The 18,564-nt window shown below is 44.5% G+C and overlaps 1 protein-coding gene across 2 annotated transcripts in view; it reads right to left on the bottom strand.

Annotated features, from left to right (window-relative positions):
• WWC1 (WW and C2 domain containing 1) overlaps positions 1 to 18,564 on the bottom strand; it is a 154,042-nt gene that overhangs the window by 67,642 nt on the left and 67,836 nt on the right. For both annotated transcript variants that reach the window (XM_042992766.1, XM_042992760.1), the window contains exons 2-3: positions 13,241 to 13,350; positions 1,890 to 2,093 (exon numbers count right to left, since the gene is read on the bottom strand). In XM_042992766.1, the coding sequence (XP_042848700.1) occupies positions 1,890 to 2,093; positions 13,241 to 13,350 (314 nt within the window). The remainder of the gene's footprint in view (positions 1 to 1,889; positions 2,094 to 13,240; positions 13,351 to 18,564) is intronic.

The raw sequence follows: 18,564 nt of genomic DNA on the forward strand, positions 1-18,564 counted from the left end.
CCCAATGGGATGGTATCTGAAGAAAGGTCTTTAGGAGGTGATTAGGTTTAGATGAGGTCACGAGGGTGGGGCTTTCATGATGGGATTAGTGACTGTACAAGAAGACACTGTGCTCTCTGTCTCCCTCTCTGCTATGTGATGACAAAGTGAGAAGGCAGCCATCTGCCAGCCAGAAAGAGGGCTCTCACTAGAACCAGACCATGCTGACACCCTGATCTTGGACTTCAAGCTCCAGAACTATGGGAAAATATATTTCTGTTGTTTAAGCCACCTAGTCTCTGAGATTCTGTTATGGCAGCCTGAGCTGCCTAAAACAGATTAAGTGCTAAAACGCTCATGACAGTCTCTAGGACATTACTTGACCTAGAAAAAGGTAATAAGTATAATACAGTTCTTTTCCATAATCTGAGACTCTGGGGATTTGCTTGAGTCGCCAGGGAAAAGGGCAGGGCTGGGAAAGTGAGTAACTGGGCAAGTTCTGTCCCCAAGGCGGACTGAACTTCTCAAAATGAGGGCTTCACACAGGAGAAGTATCCAGTGACGCAGTCAAGCTATGTCAACCTAACAGCATGGCCTAGTGCTGGCCCCTTCGCCCACACTGAAGATGCTGGAGGGGCAGATGGGATGGATTTACAACTTACTGCTGCTCTCACCAGCTCTAAGACCCTGGGCATGTCATCAACTCCGCTAACCTGTTTCCTTCCCTATTACAGGGGATATTAACTGTCCTCATCCGCAGGATTATTATGAGGATTCAGTGAAATAGCATTTTCAGCCTGACATGTACTAAGCACTCAAAAAACATGGGGCAGGGCTGGTTATTAGAAATAGTGGTAAAAGACAAAAAACCCCAACACATTGGCAAATGTAAGTAGGCTCCTGAACAGGTACTGGTCTGGTACTGCACTGGGAATGAAGGACTGGGGCCTTGGCATGCCTATTCTCCTGAAGATACCAGTGAGAACCAGGGAGACAGGAGCCCCGCCCTTACAGAGTTAACATGCCACTGGACGTAATACAGACATGTAAGCAGATGTCTTGTGACACATGCAATGAAGAAAATAAACAGAGAGCCATTACAAAGGCTAACACTGGGGAAGGGAGTCTGTTGATGGAGCTGTCAGAAGTGAGCCTCTCAGAGAGATGACAGGAAGAATGGGACTGGAAGGGTGAGACCAGAAGGATAAGAGGGAACCAGCTATGCAAACAGACAGAAGAGCATCCTAGGCAGGGGTGCAGCAAGTGCACAAGTGCCAAGGTGGAAAGGTGCAGGGCAGGCTAGGGGAGCAGAGTGGGGGGCTCTGGAGCCCAGTGAACGAGGAATGGAGTGCAGCAAGTGGCCGCATGAGACGAGGCTGGGGTGGCTGCAGGAGTCTGACCACAAAGGGCAGTGGAGGCTGTGTAAGGAACGATGGGAAGCCACTGAAGGTTTTTTGTTTAAACTGTGGTGAAATATACATAGCGTAAAATTCATTTTTAAGTGTCCAGTTCAGGGGCATTAAGTACATTTAAAGTGTTGTGCAACCACCACCACTGTCCATCTCCAGACCATTTTCATCCTCCCAACTTCAAGCTCTCTGCATTGAAGAAGAACTCCCTATACCCCACATCCTCTAGCCTTTGAAGGGCTTTAAATGAGGAGGTCTGTAAGCTGGCTGATAGCCTGAGATGACTGCAGACGAATGAAAGGCATGGAATGAAAGAGGCATATGAATCACTGCAAGTCAGAAGCAGAAGGGCTTCGGAGAGGATGGTGGTTTGCACGAGAAGCAGAGATGGAAGAAAACTGGCAGATTTGAGAAGCACTGAGAGGCGAGCCAGACAGGACTGGGTGCAGTCTTTCCCGCCATCGTGCAGGGGTGCGGGCGCTGGTGGCGGGAGGTACTCACAGCTGACCTGGGAGCCCAGCTTGTGCTCCCAGACGGCGTGCAGCTGCTGATACTCCTGCTGTGCGAGCTCTAGGCGCTGCTGCTTCACCTGGTAGATCTCCTTCTGCGCGCTCAAGGCCTCCTGGGCCACCACCAGGTAATCCTTCAGCATGTGCTCCTGCTCCTGCCGCCATTGCACCCGGGGGTCCTCGATCTGAGTGGTTTCTGGAACAGACCCCAGAGACCCTAGGTCAGCACCTCACCAAGACATGTTGGGTCGGTGGCCTGTGGGATGCACTACCAGAAAACAGAAAATATAGTAAACAGAGTATCACGATAAAAGCAGATGCATTCAACTTACCTGTTAAGCAACAGAGACTCTCCGTTTGGGTTAAGCCAACAAAAACAATATAAACCAGAATTAATTTCCATACCCAAAGCCAGTCTGTCTCAGAACAAGCAAGGAGGAGGACCAGGTTTGAGTTCTAATCTAGACAGAGGCTCAAGGATATTACAGATCCTTAAGGTCATCAGTTTTGGTAAAGAGTGAAGAAAAAGAAAACAAAAAATATTTTAGAGGCTATGAAAAATAGGGACCCGTTCCCTGCTGGAAATGTAAATTAGTAACAGATTTAGAAGAGGACTATCCGACGATGCACATTAAGAGCCTTGAAATGTGAATACCCTGTGACCAATAATTCCCCCATAGTATTAACCACTAATTCCCCCACAATAATTTATTACCAAGTGTAATAAAAAATTCAGGCAAAGATGCCTTTGTACCAAACTGTGATAATAGTGACGAAAAGGATAACAAGCGCTAATATAACAACTACTCTATGCCAAGCACTGTTCTAACTACTGTACATCCCTTTGCCCCTTCAATCCTCACACTAACCCTAAAAGTAGATTTTGTTATAACCCCCACTACATGAAAGAGAAAATCTAGGCACAGATTAAATACCTTGCTCAAGGTCACATGGAAAATAACTGGTCAAGTCTGCTATATTTACACAACACGCTGCCACAGCCACCAAAAATTGTGTCTTCAAAGAAATGTGAATGAAACAGAAAGAGGCCTATTATGTATAAGTGAGTGGAGGTGCAGGGGGCAAAACTGAATAATGCTGTGTTTATTGAAACAATATGTACATTCTCAAAAGCATTGGGAGAACGCTTAGCAAAATTATCAGCAGTAGATATGTCTTGGTGGTATGATATTTCTTCATTCTTTTAAAAAAATGCAATAAATATGTACAGTGATCATTTGAAAAAAGGTCAAAATCCAAAAAAACAATAATTTTTTTATATGTACAATGGAATACTATTTGGCAATGAGAAAGAATGAAATATGGCCTTTTGTAGCAACGTGGATGGAGCTGGAGAGTGTTATGCTAAGTGAAATAAGTCATACAGAGAAAGATACCATGTTTTCACTCTTATGTGGATCCTGAGAAACTTAACAAAAGACCATGGGGGAGGGGAAGGGGAAAAAAAGTTACAGAGAGGGGAGAAGCCAAACCATAAGAGACTTAAAAACTGAGAATAAACTGAGGGTTGATAGGGGGGTGGGAGGGAGGGGAAAGTGGGTGATGGGCATTGAGGAGGACACCTGTTGGGATGAGCACTGGGAGTTGTATGGAAACCAATTTGACAATAAATTTCATATTAAGAAAAAAAGAAAAAAAATTACTATTAGAAAAACAAAAACAAAAAAAATTTTAAAGCTGATTTATTTATTTTGAGACAGAAAGAGAGAGAGAGAGAGCAGGAGGGACAGAGAGAGAGAAGAAGACAAAGAGAATCTAAGCAGGCTAGAGGTTATCAGCACAGAGCCCGATGCAGGACTTGAACTCACCAACTGTGAGATCATCAGCTAAGCCAAAACCAAGAGTTGGATGCTTAACCAAGCAAGCCACTCAGGTGCCCCAAGATAGACATTAAGAAAAAAAAAAGGATAGCTAACAGCTGAACAGACATGGAAGATATCAAAGCAATGTCAAGGAATCGATGCCCCTCAACTGCCAACCCTTCAGCCATCTCCCCGCTGGTGGGTGGGGTTGGGGGGCAAAACACACCAGAAACTGTATAATCATGGTCATGTGGTGAATCCAGCCAGTGGACAGGTTCTGCTTAACCGAAAGTGTTTTATTAATTTTAAGTTGGTTACTGGTATATAAAAACAGGGAGATTTAAACATTACAATCCTGATCTCTGTTTTTTCAGAAGATCTGGCCATGCTGAGTCCACAGTTTGCCACAGACCCAAGTACTCCATCAGTCTGCTGGTCTGCTTCATTCATTTATGTCATGGGTCTGACTCCTGAGGAATTTGAGTTTGTGCCTCCTTTTGTAGGGCCGATAGCTCCCATTCCTCATTCACCAAATGAGCATTTCCAATGAAAGAAAGAAGGTATAGGGAGGATGATCACAGAAGCAGCAGGGCCAAGTTACTGTCCCTACCAGGAATTGCTGTGTTACAATGGGCAGGTTGCTTAACCTTTCTGAATCTACCTCTGTAATTGTTAAAGAGGATAACAGGTCCTGCTTACCCTGCTTCTAGGAAGCTATAAAGCACTTCTGCCCAGGTAAAGTAAACAAACGTTGGTGAGAGTAAAGCCCAAACTATTTACTGGGGCCAGTTTTTTAATTGTGAATAGCAATTCTTTAAACTCTTCCTCCTCCCCTTTTCTGGGAAAGAAAACAAAGTCTAAAGATTGCTGGCAGGAGCCACAAGATTGTTTCTCATAAGGAAAGCTCTGCAACCTTTCCACCAGGAAAGGAGGAGGAATATTTACAAGAAAAGATTAAAAAGGGGAGCATTTGGGGCGCCTGGGTGGTTCAGTTGGTTAAGCATCTGACTTCGACTCAGGTCACGATCTCGTGGTTTGTGAGTTTGAGCCCTGTGTCGAGCTTTGTACTGACAGCTCAGAGCCTGGAGCCTGCTTCAGATTCTGTGTCTCCCTCCCTCTCTGCCCCTCCTCCGCTCACGCTCTGTCTTTCTCAAAAATAAATAAACACAAATAATAATAATAAATAAAAAAATAAAAAGAGGGGAGCATTTTATAAAGCTGGGTCCTATGTCCCATCAGTAGATAGGGATGCCCTCAGAGTCAGGGACTCCTGAGTGCCCAAGCGTTAGCCTCAGACATCCAGCTGACAGAGCCCACAGAAGATACAGCTGATCATGGCCAGGCTGGAGATGTTTTCTAAAATATGTAAATTTTTAAAGTTTACACTTTTGGGGAAAAATACAAAAAAGGAAAATCTCACAATTCTACCACCGCAAATTTATAAAATAAGTGAGAGTTTCCATGTCTCTAATCCTACTCCCTACAGGTAACTGGTGCTAGGAGTCTCACACACTAAAAGATACTGCCCTCTAATTACACATAAACCTGTTTGTTGATACATATGTGTCTGTATACAGAAACTTATTTTTAATGCAACATGGCCCCATGTTATATATACTGGTCTGTAATTTGCTTTCATCTGCAAATGATAGATATTGTTCATCCTTCCTTATTGGGTGAAGATTTACCTCAAGTCTTTTTGTTTATTCTTTTTTTTTTAAGTTTTATTACTGTTTTTATTTATTTTTTAATTTTTTATTTACTTTGATCATTTAAATGGTTGCATAGTATTCCATGGAATGGGATTAGGCTGTATTTATGGTAGGGTATTAGTGGCTTCCCAGACTTCTGGGAAATATTTGGATTGTTTTAAGTTTTTTTGCTATTACAAACAATGCTGCAGCGACAACTGTTAAAAAAAATACTTGTGTGAACTTGTATGATTAATTCTGCAAGATATACTTCTTAATACAGGGACTACCTTTCGAAAGGTTGTACCAATTCTTATTCTCACAAACAGCCTATGAAAGTGCCTTTTCCCCCAGATTCTCAGCAAAATTGCTTTAAAAAATGTTGGTACTTCATCCAGTAATTTTGGGTCCTGGCAGTATATTAGAATCAGCTGAGGAGCTACAAAACAGCAAAAACACAAAAAACCCTGAACCCTGCCCCAGAACATTTATATCAGAATTTCCATGAGTGGGACCCAGGCACTGACACTTGTGAAAGCTTCCCCAGGTGTCTGTCCCCAGACAGACGTGGCTGAGAAACCTTGACTGACACAATTAGAATCACTTGGGGGGAATTTTAACACTCCTGATACCCAGGCCCCACCCCTGGATCAATTAGATCAGAATCTCTGGGGATGGGGATGAGGCAGTGGTGATTTGCAAAGCTCCCCAAATATTCCAGTGTGCCACCAAAGGTGAAAACCACTCTCTCAGAGGTGACAGCACAGATGCGCTGAGCGCTCACTGAAGCTGGCAGGCAAGGCTGGCAGGTGTGATGCTGAGCTCCAGGTAGGATCTCCAGCCAAAGGGCTGGCTGAGATGCTGGCCCTTGACCAGCAGCAAGGGCACACCTGGATGAACCCTCCCCAGAGCGTTCTGTTTAGTAGCGCCCTCTCTGTGGCCAAGGTCCTCTACTCCTTGGAATATAAAAGTATGGGAGAGCCTTAATTGGAGGCTGGCTACCAATTTGGGTGGCCCAGTCTCTCTTTCATAGTAGAAACCAACACAGATAGATGAATGCACACGTAGACAAACAACACGCAACCTCATATCAGAACACTGGTTTCAACCTGGCTACATGTTGGAACTACCCCAGAGATTTCCACTTAATTGGTCTACAGTATGAAGTGGGCATCAATGTATGGCTTAAATCAACTTTATTAAGGCAAAATTTAAATACAATCAATGCAGGCATTGTGTATAGTTCGATATGTTTTGACAAATGTGTACACCATAAACCATCGCTTAAATCGATGGGTAAAATGTTCCCTTTACCTCAACGATCCCTGTACTCTTTCCTGGTTACTCCCACCCACCTCCTCCCTCCTCTTCAGCCTATTCAGAACTTCCTATCGATGGATGCATAAGTGTATGATCTCTGAGCCTTCCTTCTTATGCTCAGCATAAGGCTTTGAGACTCATTTATGTTGTTGTATCAGTGACTTGCTTATTACTGCTGAATAAAATTCTATTGTATGAATATATCACAGTTCACTTTTTGAAAAACCTTTAGGTTGTCTCTCTCTAGTTTGGGATTATCATGAAAAGCTGTAATGAACATGCATGCACAAATCTTTGTATGGACATATATTTGCATTTCTCCTAGGCAAAATTATCCAGCAATGGAATTGCTGGGTTGTATTGTAAGCATATGTTGAATTTTATTAAAAAAAACTGGCAAACTGGGGCGCCTGGGTGGCTCAGTCAGTTAAGCGTGTGACTTCGGCTCAGGTCAGATCTTACAGTTCATGAGTTCAAGCCTTGCATCGGGCTCTCTGCTGTCAGCACAGATCCTACTTTGGATCTTCTGTCCTCTCCACCCCCCACCTCTCAAAAATAAATAAACATTAAAAAAGAATAGAAAAACTGTTTTCCAAAATGGCTGTTCCAATTTACATTCTCACCACTAATTTAGTGGAGCTGTAATTCTTCCATATTCGCCAACCACTGGTATTGTTAATCTTCATTTCAGTCATTATAGTGGGTATGCTGTGGTACCCACCTGCAGTTTTAATCTGCATTTCCCCAAGGACTGATGATGGAAACATACTTTTATGTGTCCATTGGCCATCTGTATGTCTTTAGTGTTTTTTAAATCTCTTTCTTATTTTTTTTATTGGGTTGTTGGGCTTCTTACTATTTTAAGATAGGAGTCCTTTTATATATTCTTGATATAGGTCCTCTGTTAGATCTAAATATTATAAGTATTTTTTTCCTTACCTGTGGCTTACCTTTTCAGTTTCTTACTGGTGTCTTTTGAACAATAGAGGTTTAAATTCAATGAAGCCCCATTCATCAATTTTTCCTTTATAGTTAGTGGTTTTTGGGTCTTGTCCCCCCCCCCCCCGCAAAAAAAAAAAAAATCTTTGCCTGTTCTACAATCTTGAAGATTTTTCTCCTATGTTTTCTTCTAGATGTTCTCTAGTTTTCCATTTTATGTTTGGGTCTATGGTCATTTTGAGTTTATTTCTACACATGGTGTGAGGTGGGGACAGAAGTGGGTATATTTTTTTCCATGTGGACCAGCAACTATTGAAAAGACTGTCCTTTAGGATATCGGGCTTTTCAAAAGTTCCCAGGGGTGTCTAGGGAATTGTGTTAGTTAACAGCCTTTGTCCTGCATTAGTCAGACTCTGAAAGGGTCCCCCCAGGCCCAGCCTCTTCTGCTGGTACCCTCCTTCCTGAGTCTATCACATTTGAATAGATATCTTTACACCAGGCAGGATCCTTGAGATCACCTTGGCTAGTTATTTTTTAGTTCTCATTTTTTTTAAATTAAAGCTATACATGGGCACAGTTTAATCACTGAGCATATTACAAACCTGGCTACATAAAACATCATTACCCCATCCTCTTCCCTCTCAGGCTCTCCTCCCCAGAAGGCAGCTACTGCCAACACTTAGCTAAGTGCAGCCATCACTGAGAACCCCTTCCCTATCCTCCTTCGTGCTCCAAACCCCCATCTACAAACGTATTCCACGCACGTTCTCCACACTCACAAGCTCTGCATATATTCCACACACCACCTCCTCCACACACCACACGCCCACTTTCTACACACACCACACGCATACCCACAAGGCTAATGCTAGTGCATTCTCCAAGGGCTTTAACAACAATTGTCTTAAAAACAGCTGAACATCTGGAGAATGCCCAACCTTGTTACTATGCAAAGGAATGCAAATGAAAAGCAGTGAAGCAACAGTTTAAACCTATAATGAATTTATCAAGAAATAAGGAAATGAAGATAGCCCCTTACTGATCAAGGCATGACGATAACAGTACCCTTACTGCCTATGGCAATACAGGTTGATACAGTCTTTTGGAAGTTCTTATCAATTTAGGAACGAATATGGATCAGAAGTCTCAAAAATGTTCATAGTGTCTTGCTTAGTAATCCTATATTTGGAAATACAAACTTAGGAAATTGTCACAAAGGAGAGGAGCAATATGAATAATGATTCTCCCCCTATTATTATTTATTTATAACAAATAGATGGAAATAGTGCAGGAGATCAGCAATAGGGGTAATTATGGTGCATTTGTTTTATGTGTTAAAATGTATTGCTTACATTCATTTGATGTACTAAAAATGACAATATGAAGACTGTGTGGCATCTCTCAAATACTCATGACACAATATGAAGGGAAAACACTAGAACACATAATTTGATTCCTGATTAAAACCATCTAATCAAGGGTGCTTAGGCTGCTCAGTTGGTTAAGTGTCTAACTCTTGATTTCAGCTCAGGTCATGATATGACAGTTTGTGAGGTCTGTGGGCCTGCAGGTCTGGGGCACCGCAATCGGGCTCTGTGCTGACAGTGTGGAACCCGCTTAGGATTCTCTCTCCCTTTGTCTCTGCCCCTCCCCCTGCTCATGTGCTCTCTCTCTCTCTCTCTCTATCTCTCTCAAAATAAATAAACTTAAAAAGAAACCCAAAACACAAAAACCATCTAATCATGATGGATGGAAACAGTCTGTGGGAGTACTGAACACTCACATCTGAAATAACGAAATGGGTTATATTTTGGAAAGAGTTGTCTATATTTGCTGGTTCTCACTCCTCTGTCTGTCTCTCTCTATCTCTCTATCTCTATCTCTATCTATCTACATATCTATATCTATATTTATATATAGATATAGATAGAGAGAGAGAGTGCGCAAGCGAGGGAGAGGGACAGAGGGAGAAAGAGAGAGAGAATCTTAAGCAGACTCCACGCTCAGCAAGGAGCCTGACATGGGGCTCGATCCCATGACCCTGAGATCATGACCTGAGCTACTGACTGAGCCACCTCAGGCACTGCTCCCCCACCCCTACCCCTGGTCTTCTTTCAGACTCACTCCAGTCAGGCCTTTGCCCTGAGTCCTTGTCCACAGCTTCCCTCGAAAGTTGGGTCTATCTCAGTCTTCATACCTGACCCATCAGAAGCATCTGACGGGGCTGACGACACTCTCCTCAACATGCTTCCTTCAGGACGGCCTGGTTTTCCTTCTGCCTTTCTGGTCACTCCTCAGGTTTTTCTCCTTTCTGCACCCACTTACTATCTGAGAACCCCAAGACTCATTCCTTGGTCCTCTTCTCTTTGATTTACTATCTGAGAACCCCAAGACTCATTCCTTGGTCCTCTTCTCTTTGATTTACTATCTGAGAACCCCAAGACTCATTCCTTGGTCCTCTTCTCTTTGATTTACTCCTTTGGTGATCTCAGCTAGCTTCATGTCTTTAAATACTACTGTGTTGTATGCCAACAACTCCCAAACAACTAGCTTTAGGCCAGATCTCTTATCCAAACTCCAGATTCCTCCATCAAACATATCAGACTTCTCCCTCAAGTCTTAGATGTGTAACAGGTCTAGAAGACTTGACATGTCCAAAATCATTTTCCTCCCTATACCCAATACTCTAGTTTTTTCCATTCAATAAATGGCAACTCCATCCTGCCAGCTGCTCTGCCCCATGAGGGCCATTCATTCCTCTTTCTCTCATGTTCCATATGCAGTCTACCAAGAAATCCTGTTGTCTCTACCTTGAAAATACATCCACATCTGGCCACTTTTCACTACCTCCACCACCAAGGCCTTGGTCTGGGGCACTGCCCTCTGTCACCTGGATGACTGCAATCATCTCTCACAAGCTTCTCTGCTTCTGTCCTTGCTCCACTAAGTTCTATTCTCAGCAAAGCAGCCAGAGTGGCCCTTTTAAGACATAAAGCAGATCATGCCACTCATCAGCTGACAACTCTCCAATGGCTCTCATCTCACATGGAGCAAAAAGCTAGAGCCCTTAAGGCAAACCACCACCCCATCTATGCCCTGCAACTCTCTGGCTTGAGGTCCTTCTCCCGGCTTGCTTACTCACTCTGCCATGTGCACACCTGCCTCCTTGTCATCCCCATGCAAGCTAAACGTGGCCACTACTCAGAGTTCTTGCTCTAACAATTCTCTACCTGAAAGGCCCCTTATCTCCCTCAAGTCTTAGTTCAAATCTCATTTTCTCAACCAGGTCTTCTTCCTGAAGACCATGGCCACTGTCCTTCCCCACCACCCTCAAACTCATCCCAGCACGTCTCAGCCCACACTCTTTTTCTTTCTCCTGTCATACTTTAATTGTCTAATGTACTACATAATATGTTTATTTGTGTTATTTTTTGTCTCTTCTGCCAGAATGAAAGCTCTGTAAGGGCAAGAATCACTGCCATTACAAACACTCTCATGTATCCCAAGTTCCAAGAACAGTGCCTGGAACATTGCAGATAGTCAGTGAATATTTGCTGAATGAATGAATGCTGGACGGTGGATTGAACCTATTCAATTCTCTTATGTTTATAACTGGAGAAGGTAATTTCAGTCCGTGAACAACACACACACAGAGGACTGGTCTGAGTCCCCGGCTCTGAATGCTTAGGCCTCGAGGGTCACACTCCCACCACCTGTACCCCACACAGGTTCCATCTGCAGAAGGTGGTGCCCTCCATCCAAGCAGGACACCTTCAAAGCAAAAGGCACCCAGTGGTCTGAGAGCTGGTAAAACTGTCAGAATTCTTCCTATTGTGGCCCCCATTTACTCACTCGCCTATACATCCCATTTCTGCCATCATCTCCTCAAGAGTAAACTCTGCCACTGCCTGCTATTCCTTCCTGCCTTCTATTTCTCCAACAACTCCCAGAAGCACCTTAAAATACTGCTCTTGCCATCAGATTTTAATGAGGGGGATGAACTCAGTAATTAGACACAAGGAAGAGACTGGTTTGGGTCCCTGTACATCACTGTTGAACCCAGCATACCGTGCAGCCCTCCAAGCATTAACCTCATTCCCTGTACACACTCAATTAGGCATATTTACTTCTCATTCTCTAGCATGCAATTGTGAGCGCTAATAAAAACCTCTGCTACCCCCAACAATGCAATTAATGTCATTAGCTGTCTCTCAGAAACTTGTCTACACTTTGGTGCCGACGAAGTCTGCTCATTCATCCATTTAGTCATGAGTTCATGCACGTATGCCCTTTCCTATTTAGCAAAGATCAAGTGCATACCTACTATGTGCCTTACCAAGCACAGGCCTGGGGCCGGCATGATGAATTAGACACTGCCCTGCTTTACAACAGGCAAATGGTTATACCACAGAGTGATGAGGGGCACGACAGAGGCATAGCCAGGTGCTACTGAACTTGGAGGAGAAAGCGAATCGGGGAGCACACTCGGCTCCCTAGCAGCAGTTTGAATCCCAGCTCTGCTGTGCTTTAGCCCTGAGTGTCAAGCAGTCAGTGATGACCTTTAAGTTGCATTTATAAGACAGGGATAATCATCCTAACACCCCTCAGGGGAGCCAGGAGGATTAAGTGAGAAGACGTCTATCAGGTGTCTATTCCAGCACATGGCACAGATTGTGTGGTCAGTAAACAGAGGCTACTAGGATCTCGTGCCCTATTCTCAGCCTTCAGGCCTGGCCAGGCACATCCCATTTCATTCCACTCACCTCTTTCCTGACAGGACAAAGGGAATCCTACACTTCAGAAGGCTGGAAGTAAGACAGGCATGGACACGTGGGGCAGTGAATTTCAGAGGACAGGACATAATCTTGGCCAAGAAGGTATACAAAGGATGAAGCCCAAATACCCATTAAGTCTCCTTGGCTCAGGGACCATGACCTGGGTTCCTCCACCTGTTAGACAACACACTTGTCCCTTTCTCAACCTATTCTTACATCATTGCCTCAGAGACAAAGACACTAGGAATCTTTACTCTGGATCAGGATACTTGGATCATGTACATGAAGCAAAGGTCAGCTGACCACTATAATGAGCTAGAGACACCACAACTGATACCAATCCACTATGGACACACATGTATGCATGCTGCTAGGGACATGCCGGGGCTCTGGTCTGGTAATGACAATGACACATCTGCCTTACATGGAAAAAAATCTGTACACACAAAAATTGGTATATGTTAAAGAAAAGGATATCTGCATATACACACAAACACAATCGGAACATTTCTGGAATGATACACAAGAAATTATTAGCAGTGGTTGCTTCTGTAAAATTAGGGAGATGGGTTGTGAGGGGAGAGTTTTAGATTCTATTTAAAATCCTTCTAAATGGTTATTTTGTACAAGCATATATTATCTATCTATATCTACATCTCCATCTCACTCTATATAAAACAAAACACAATCTGGCTTCAAGAGCCTCTGCCGGCAGCTCTTCCAGACTTGGGGGGTGGGTGTGGAGGTAGAGGGATGGGGTGCAAGATGGGGAAGGGATGCTGGACAGGAACTTACTGGTGTTGTGGTCTATGAAGTAGTCTCCGACCTGTGGGTCATACGCCTCTTCCCATCCTAGTGGCAACTCATCACTAATGCAGTCGGCAAAGGTGAGTGGTTTGGTGTACCTGGCAAGGGAGAGGAGAAACACACTCCATCAGCCCACGGTCCCCAAAGCCCTGCAATTCACTGCTTCTCTCAGCCCCCCACTCCTCTGGATTGACCCAGCAGAGCCACAGACTTTGCACTGACCCCAACTCTGCTGTGCCCACGGCCCCCAGGAAGGTGAGTGCATGGCTGCAGCAGCAGGATTATGTCACCCAGGAGGGAAGCAGGGATTCGGCATTCCAGGCCCACCTCTGCCACTGATTTGGGAATGATGTGAGCACGCCAGCTTCCTTTTTTTGGGCCTCTGTTTCTGCATCTCTGGGAGGTGTGCAGAAAAAGGTTCGAAGGTCAAGTCTCGCTTCTGAACTGGGACTCCAGCCCTCACTGGCTTCTTCATCTGTGACTCACTCGCCCACCCCACCCCCAGTCTTCATCCTGGCTCTACCCTATGTCTGTTGTGCCCACTTGCCCTCTGGAAAGCTGGCTTACAGCAGCATCTAGAATGGCAGATGTTCCATCCTTATGAATTTGGCCAAAAGCAGTATTTATCTGCTTCTTGAGCCAGTTCCTAAATGCCTATACCCACCTCTGTCCTTCCCTAGATAACCCAGGCCAAACTGATCTTTTTGGTAATAACCACTCTCTAAGATCCCATTTTGGTGTTCAGTGGTGGTAATCACCCACTTGGTGGCTAAGCCAGACAGATAAATCATCCAACTAAATGAACTAAGGCCTGTCAAGGCTGGAAAACAGCACAAACCATCGTTTAAGCATTTCAGTCAGAGTGCAAGAAGCCACGAACCTAGATATACAGCCAATCAGCCTGAGTGGCCCCTCCAAAAAGCCCCTTTGGTTTCTCCTATTACTGCCTCTGCTTAAAACCCATACTCAGATGTTCTCTCTCTCCAGTCTGTTCCCAAGCCCTCAGAGTCCTGGAAGGCTACATGGCTCTGTTTCGTCACCCTTTGGATAGAGTGGCTAGCTTACACACAACAGGACAGGAAGAAAATAGACTGAAATAGGGTCCAGGATTTCTGATCAAGACCTTCCCTCCAAGCCTCAGAAAACTACCCTCTCTCCTGTACTGTGCAATCTCCTTTCCTATAACCACTCCAGCTCAGATTTAAAGCAAAATATATAGGGGAGGGGTGCCTGGGTGGCTCAGTTGGTTAAGCATCTCACCCCTGATCTCAGCTAGGTCATGATCTCACACTTCATGTGTTCAATCCCTGTGTCAGGCTCTGTTCTGACAGCACAGAGCCTGCCTGGGATTCTCTGTCTCCCTCTCTCTCTACTCCTCCTTCTCTGTCTCCCTCTACTCCTCCTTCTCTGTCTCCCTCTCTCTCTACTCCTCCCCTTGCCCTCTCAAAAATAAACATTTAAAATATATGTGTGTGTGTGTAAGTATATATATATATATATATATATATATATATATACTTACACACACACACTATACTACTACACACACACACATACATACATACATACATACATACATACATACATACATATGTGGGAGAAAAGAAACACTGAAAGAGCCCCTGGTGGACAGAATGTGGTGTGCCCAACATGCCACTACATATCCAAGGTCAGGCAGGCTACGAAAAATACCTACTGAATAAATGGAGATTCCAAAAGCTTCTGTTAGTAATTTACTGCTGCATTGTGGGACATGATGAGGGTGAAGCTAGAGGTAAATATGATATGCGAAAGACTAAGCACCGTCAAATAAGGATTCAATAAGCATCACTTATATTGGCTGTGTGGGTTTGGCAACTTATTTAACTTCTCTGAACCTTAGTATTTGTATCTGAAAAGTGGGATAATAATAACTGTCCAGGTTAGGTTAACTAATGTCATGTTTTAAGAGCATTGAGCACAGATACTGGTGTGAATGAGTGCTCACAAAACATCAGTTATTGTTATCTCCATTTCCCAGAAGGGGAAACTGAGGCTAAGAAAGACTAAATAACATTCTCCAAGTCAATGATAAAACTGGGATTTCAAGCAAGGAAATGTGTCGCCAGAACTCCTGTTGTGTGTGAGCTCAAGGGTTCTTTTGAAAGTTGACATCTTCAGTGCATCTCCTGAGCCCCATGGAAAAATCACAAGCCACTGTCTCGGAGTCAAAGCAGGGAAAAATGGAGAAGACACACAGGTGATAGGGACTTCCCTCAGCAGACGATACTCCTCATTCAGGTACACCTGTGCCAGTCTGGATAGAAGTCTTGCAAAGCGGTCTTCAGCCCATGCCACCACCACCACCGCATGCCCTGCCCAGACTTCAGAAACAAAAGGCCACATCCCACAGTGCCACCCTCTCCTCAATCTTCACCAAGTGGTTCTCCCTTACAGACAATGAAGACCAGTGAACTCCAAGAGCCAAATCTCATCCAACAACATTTTATGCAGCAAATCTTTGAAAGAGCCTCTGAAGAAAAAGTCCACATACAGGCATACCTCTCCACGGAGAGTTACTCTCTTACTGAGGAAAGAAAAATCTGTGAGGGACCAGGAATGCTAGAGTCAGACCTCTTTTTCTGACTCATTCTTCTCTCTGCCCTCTGCCCTGAAAGCCTTGCCTGCCAGCCTGGCTGCAGAGATATGAATCTTACTATATATACCTTTTGCCACCCAGAAAACCAAGAAGATACGTCCCTTTCTGACAGTTCCCCTGGATCATCACCTTTCAAAATTCCTCCCTAGGGATTAATTAAATGCTTTCATCAATGGTGCATCTAAGCAACAGATTCCTGTGTCCCCCACAACTGGTGCTTGATAAATATTTGTGGAATGGGTGACTGTAATAATGAATATGTAGGAATGAAAAATAATGATGTATTGTTCTACATTTTGCTAATACGGAAGGATGCTCTCAATATATTTTGAGAACAACACTGTTGAAAGAGAAAATCGACAGGATACTACTATTGTATATTTTGCCTAAAAATTTGTGTGCAAGTGTGTGTGCATGTTGCATGCGTGTGTAGGAGAGAAACTGGGTGCTCACTTTGGCAGCACATATGGAAGAGAAACTAGAAAGATGTACATTAAAATGTTATCTCGGTACACAGATTTTAATGTAATTTCTTTTACTAATTTCTCTGTAATGTTCATATATCAGTGTAATTAAACTATTTAATAATGGCTAAATCTAAGCCTAGAAAGCAAGTTATATATGTCATGTAATCTCTCTGGGTAGTAGGCACTATTGTTTCATTTTACGAATGAGAAAACATGCTCAATATCACACAGTTAGTAAACCACAGAGGTATAACCTGAAGCCCCACTACCTGATTCCCAAACCTGAGCTTTGCTCATAAAAATTAACAAGACCAAGAACAATCTGGAACACAAAGTAGGCTATGCCAGAGATACAGATGACGACTCTGGACCATCAGGGGCAAGTCTGAAGTAGGCAAAAGGCACTGGAGCTTTGGTATATTTGCACCTTCAGCCCCCTGTGCCTTGGTACGAAGATGTTCAACACATTGGATAATTCACAGCTGCTTAATGAAAAGACAATCAAATGTTTCAAAGTCATCCAAGTCATCAATACCAGTGATTCACTGAACTCTATGTGAGGGTGAGGACTGGAGACAGGGCAGGTCTGCAACACCAAAATGCATCACTTTTCCAGAAAACCATACACTCGGCTGATCATTCCAGCCTTAGACACTGAGGAGTCAGAACTGAGATAAGTAAGTGCAAACATCAGTAATATGACGGTCATAGAATATCCTACAGGAGGCGCTGAGAGGTGGACTTCTACTTGCCGCAAACACAGAAACTGTGCCCATCAGGGATAAAGAAGAGTGAGTCAAGAGGGCACCCAAAGACAGAAGAAGAGGGCATGTGGAGAAAGGCAGGCTCTGGTTTGATATTCAGGGTTCCCCCTCAAAGCAATCTTGGGGGAAAAGCCAGAGGGCTGATATCCTGGATCCCAGAGCTCTTCCATGGGAAAGAGAAAAGCTTCTATTGGGAGACTATGCAACTTACAAGAAATCTGGACAGCAACATTCTCTCTGGAACAAATGCCACGAAGGAGATGAATTATTCAGTGTGCAGCAACGTGTCATTCAGAGAATCAGGATGAAGAGAAGTGTTTTTAGCTGCACAAAGATTTAAACACACACACACACGTATATGCACGTGCACACATTCACTCTTCCTGCCAGAGAGAAGAACGGTCTGTTTAAACCAGTTCCCCCTGGGAAACTGTGGGTGCTTCTCTGGCCTGCAATGTTTCCCCTTGGGCAAGTGCCAAGAATGTGAGCTGGGAAGAGATGTCTGCTTTCAGATGTGGCCCAGACTTGGGGGCTTGCCTGGAACTCCCTGCCCCCACCCTCTGATGAAGCGATTCACCCCATTTCAGCTTCAGGGCAGTCTCCAGCCTCCATGTCCTGGGCTACTGAAAACCCCAATCATGAAATCGAAATGCCCCAAATGCTGGAGGGGCAAGAGGGAAGAGGGCCAAGCAAAAACTAGTTCTGCCTCTTCTTAATTACAAATCTCTGAAGGAACACAAACATTCCTGAATGTTTCACAACAGGGCCTCCTGGAAAAGAGGCCCGGATGTGTCACCTTGGAGACAGGTAGGTTCTGCCAGGATCACCCTATGGGGAGCACACTACAGGGAGCACAAGGGCACACCTGTCCAGGAACACAGGCTCCTTACCCTCCTCCAGCTTCGCGTCCCTTTCCTACGGTCTGTGGGAGAGGCTCCCAGATTGCCATGGCTGGCATTCGGTATTCAGGCGGTGCATCCCTTCTAAGCAGGCAGCTCAGAGAATGAACGGAAGACCTTTTGCCAAGTCTAACACTGGGTGGTGATTCTCTGGAGACTGAAGAACGCGTAGCATATCTTTCATGTTCTTAATGCTTCCCCAGCAATCTGAATGCTTCCCACAGTAACCTCATTATGGCCTTCCAGCAGGATGCTGGCCCCCAACTGGGCTCTCTCAGAGGGCCAGCTGGGCGGGATCACTTTCTAAAGGGCCCTCCAGATTCTAAGCCAAGAACTGTCCAAACTTTCAGCGGAACCTCTCCTCCCAGCTCAGGCAGGATGAGCCGGCCAGCTCCTCCGCCCCGGGTGTTTCACACGCATAGTTCCCATAGCTTAGATTGCACAACTGACTTCGCAGCCTCACCTCCAGGCTGCTGCAGAGCACAGCTGCCCCTTCACCTTTTGCACCTTGAAGCCTGGGGTGGGTAGGAAGAAAGTGCAATAT

The sequence above is a fragment of the Panthera tigris genome, chromosome A1 (genome assembly GCF_018350195.1).
Source record: "Panthera tigris isolate Pti1 chromosome A1, P.tigris_Pti1_mat1.1, whole genome shotgun sequence".
NCBI lineage: Eukaryota > Metazoa > Chordata > Mammalia > Carnivora > Felidae > Panthera > Panthera tigris.